The sequence below is a fragment of the Amphimedon queenslandica genome, unplaced genomic scaffold (genome assembly GCF_000090795.2).
Source record: "Amphimedon queenslandica unplaced genomic scaffold, v1.1 AMPQUscaffold_10916, whole genome shotgun sequence".
In the NCBI taxonomy this organism is placed as follows: domain Eukaryota; kingdom Metazoa; phylum Porifera; class Demospongiae; order Haplosclerida; family Niphatidae; genus Amphimedon; species Amphimedon queenslandica.
In genome coordinates, this window is record NW_003548837.1 from 1 (window position 1) to 3,605 (window position 3,605).

The following is a 3,605-nucleotide window of genomic DNA, read 5'->3' on the forward strand; positions in this document are numbered from 1 at the left end:
CCTGAATCGTATTAAATCTATTGTTGTTGTTGTTGTTTATTGTTTTGTATGGAGCCACATTGAACCACACAGACAGTGTCTGGTCCAGCTATGCCTCCATTGCTGTATAGGAGACGAGAGAGAAGAGGGAGTGGCAGGATCAACGGCACTGGTCCCTGATACTACAGTCCACGAGCGACAGCTACATGTACCAAATAAAAAATTTAAAAATTTAAAAGGATCAAAATAATTATTTCCTCTCAAAATAGCATTCTTAATAGTTTATTCCCCCACAAAAAAAGAACAATGTTTTAATGATTTGTTTTCCCTCACTTGCTGCATTGCCTGAGTTTAGTATCCCTCAGTACAGCGTTGGTGAGTATTCCTCCATGAATCACATCCAGTTGTCCCTCTATAAACCTGTCTCTCCAAGGAGGGGAGATTCCTTTGGGTACCACGAGTCCAAGGGGAGAGTAAGGGTCGTATGACGAGTAGTTTGCCTGTACGTGTGGTCTCAGGCGAGGAGGAATCTCCCGATAGAATGTTTCGGGTAATTCTGCTGTCTTAGACAAACCATGTAAAAACCCTAGTTATGAATAGTTATTAAATAAAATCATTATAACTAGCAGTGAAGCTGGGTTTCCCACAGGATTTTGGTATGAATTTAAATTAAAATTGGATTTTTTGTGATTTTTAAAAGTTCTTGATCAGCAAAATATTCTTTGTGGGAAATCCTATTGCATGTATTTGCTGATGCTTATTCCTCAGCAACAGCTACTAGTGCTTACCTTGGAGATTAGCTGCTTTTGTTAATGTCAGAGTTGAATATGATTCCATTGGTGGTATATTGCGCAATAGATCTGTGTAGGTGTGGTCAGTGACATATATACATTTAGTTCTAAAAATAGCTCACCTGATTTCAGTGATTCATCAAGGACGTTCATTTCATTATTAATAGTACAAGTTATAACTTTAAATAATAAAGAAAGTGATGAATCTGAAAAATAAATTAAAAAGTAACAACGTTAACTTCTCTCTTTGTCTGTCTCTCTCCTCACCACTGATTGATAAAACTGGCATTTTCAATACTTTATTCCAAATAAAAATCAACATAAGACACTGTCGTAATACCTTAAGACTTAACCTATCAGGATACTGTAGAAGAGACATTGAAATTAAAATGGTAGAGTGGGCCCTTACCCTCCCAACCATTAGATTTGCTATTCTTGATGAAACCTTTAACGAGAACTCAATAATCCAGTGAGCGTGAACCTGTAGTTCTGATGCAATATCTAAAAGACACTAATAATATGAGGAGAGGAAGAAGGGAGGGCATGGAACCTTTGTCAATCTCAAAGTCTTTATTTTGGAGCGAGCGAGTGATGGCGTCAATATTGTCCTCAGGAGACTCAGCACAATCTAATAAGAGAAGAATGGGACTACCGTATAGTGTTTTATTTTGGCAATTTAGCTATAAAATTACAATTGTTGGTTTTTAATCTGGTGATTTTTGTGTACACGTGGATTACTAAGCATGCGCATTAATGATTGCCAGTTTTAATATTTGCAATTTCACTTGCAAACCGCCAATTACCAAAATAAAAATCTGCAAAATTAAAGCACTATAATGGTTGGCATTCCAGCTGTACATTATGCATGTACATGCACATGTATGTGCATATGAACATATGTATTGTACATGTATGTATGTATTATTTATGCATGTAATATTAAAGACCTTTAAGAGAGTAAGCAAGGGATGAATCTGACTCTTTATTGGAGGAGAGGGAAAGGAGAAAGAGAGAGAAGGTTGAATGAAGTCTCAGTACATCACGCTGGTCTAGGGCGTGAGTTAACCCATGATCATGACAACTATAGGGAGAGAGAAAAATACAGTACAGCTATAAATATTTGCAGAGAATTAAATTTTGCAAGTTTGCGGATGAATCAAAAATGCAAAATTTAAATCCAAAAAATAATGAAATTCAAAAATGAAAACAGTACATTATACTACAATAAGTGTCAAAACCACAAAAAATTTGATCCGCAAACCAAATTAATTTCAAGGATTTTTTTGCAAAAATTTTTCTCCACACAATTAACCAGCTGTATGGTACTTAAGAAAGAGATCCTTTCCCTTACCAGTGTAAAGTAAGACATATCCTATAGTAGACTGGGAGCAGTGTATCCCTCCAGGTATCAGAGTTCCTAGTGAAGTCCTTCCCCCATTGCTCTAGTACCTTCATTATCAGGCCACCATCTAATTAAAAGGGTGGAGTAAGGGGCGGGGCATGTTGCTATGCAACCTTTGTGTCTGTAAGAGACGCGACTGCACATGACGGCAATGTCCCATACTGATACATTCTTAACTGCAGCTAGAGCTAGTAATAGACTCCATCTTGAAATATCAGGAGACTCAAAACCTAAACAGTTACAATGTGAGCCAAGCAGTTTTTGTATTTGTACCTTTTTCCCCAAGGAAGAAAGGAGAGAAGGCAATCACATTAATGACTCCCTCAGTCGCCACGGCAACACACCCTCCATTGGGCGATATACATATATTGCAGTCTCCATTGACCACACCCCCTGCTGCCCCGCCCCAATCTCCTTCGGTCTTTAGCCGTTTAGCACCTACCGGTAATTAAATAAATAATACATGTACATGTACGTGAAGACACAGCCACCTGGTTCTCCATCTCCACCACCTAATTTATAATTACACAACACTTGATATGACGTCCTGTAATGGACAGATAGTTAACAGTTATAAATAGTTATAAATAGTTATTAATAGTTATTAATATTTATTGATAGTTATTAATATTTATTACCTGTTTAGTACAGTGATAGAGTTGTCAGTGTGTAGCATTACAATCAATTCTATTGGCCAGTTCTTGTCACGTGACTCACTCGTCACATCCAGCATGAACTCAGAGCCGGGAGCAGGTGTGGTCACAAGGCTGGATGGAGAAGTGCCACACCCCTTTAGACAGAGGGCGGTACATGTCATGGCGGAAACGGGATGATGGATAATGTACAGACTCTCACGTTTAGCCTGAGAGAGGAACGAGAATGGAAAAGGAGAGAATAGGAATGAAATAAAAGTGGAATAGGAATGAGTCTCTTATAAATGTACATGTACAAGGCTAACCATGTAATTTCCAGATTGCGTGATATCCCTTAACGACCACTGGAGCAGATTCGTCTCTAGTTACATGTACATGTATACATAAAATTTAATAATAATAATAATTTATAATTACTAACTATCATAGCAGATATGCAATAGACAGCCTCCAGTGTCTGGATGAACAATAAGATCAGTCAGTTGACCTAGTTAATTAAACATTAGTTAATAACTAGAATAACTATTAATTAACTACCTCCTCCTCCTCCTGTTGGATGAAAGCTGGTGGCCAGGGAGGCAGTGAGTGAGAGAGAGCTTTCAGAATTTAGAGACAATTTTAAAACAAATAATTTGACTAAACCATCATTGCAGACTACAACACACAGTACAGTCCCATCTGTAATAGAGAGAGAAAAAGAGAAAGAATAAGAGATCTCATGCATGCACATTACATGCATCTTGCTCCAAAATCAGGCCAAAGTCCCTGTACTATAGTACA

The 3,605-nt window shown here is 37.7% G+C and overlaps 1 protein-coding gene across 1 annotated transcript; it reads right to left on the bottom strand.

Annotated features, from left to right (window-relative positions):
- Positions 1 to 6: 6 nt before the first annotated feature.
- Positions 7 to 3,498, bottom strand: LOC109589771 (uncharacterized). Its single transcript, XM_020005791.1, has 16 exons — positions 3,363 to 3,498; positions 3,247 to 3,312; positions 3,131 to 3,186; positions 2,811 to 3,034; positions 2,664 to 2,719; positions 2,446 to 2,610; positions 2,286 to 2,402; positions 2,122 to 2,239; positions 1,718 to 1,851; positions 1,321 to 1,398; positions 1,180 to 1,271; positions 1,038 to 1,134; positions 893 to 976; positions 768 to 839; positions 313 to 565; positions 7 to 181 (listed from the first exon to the last, which is right to left on the bottom strand). Exons 3-16 carry the CDS (start codon positions 3,131 to 3,133, stop codon positions 37 to 39), a joined length of 1,638 nt encoding a protein of 545 aa, XP_019861350.1. The 5' UTR covers positions 3,134 to 3,186; positions 3,247 to 3,312; positions 3,363 to 3,498; the 3' UTR covers positions 7 to 36.
- Between the last annotated feature and the right edge of the window lie 107 nt (positions 3,499 to 3,605).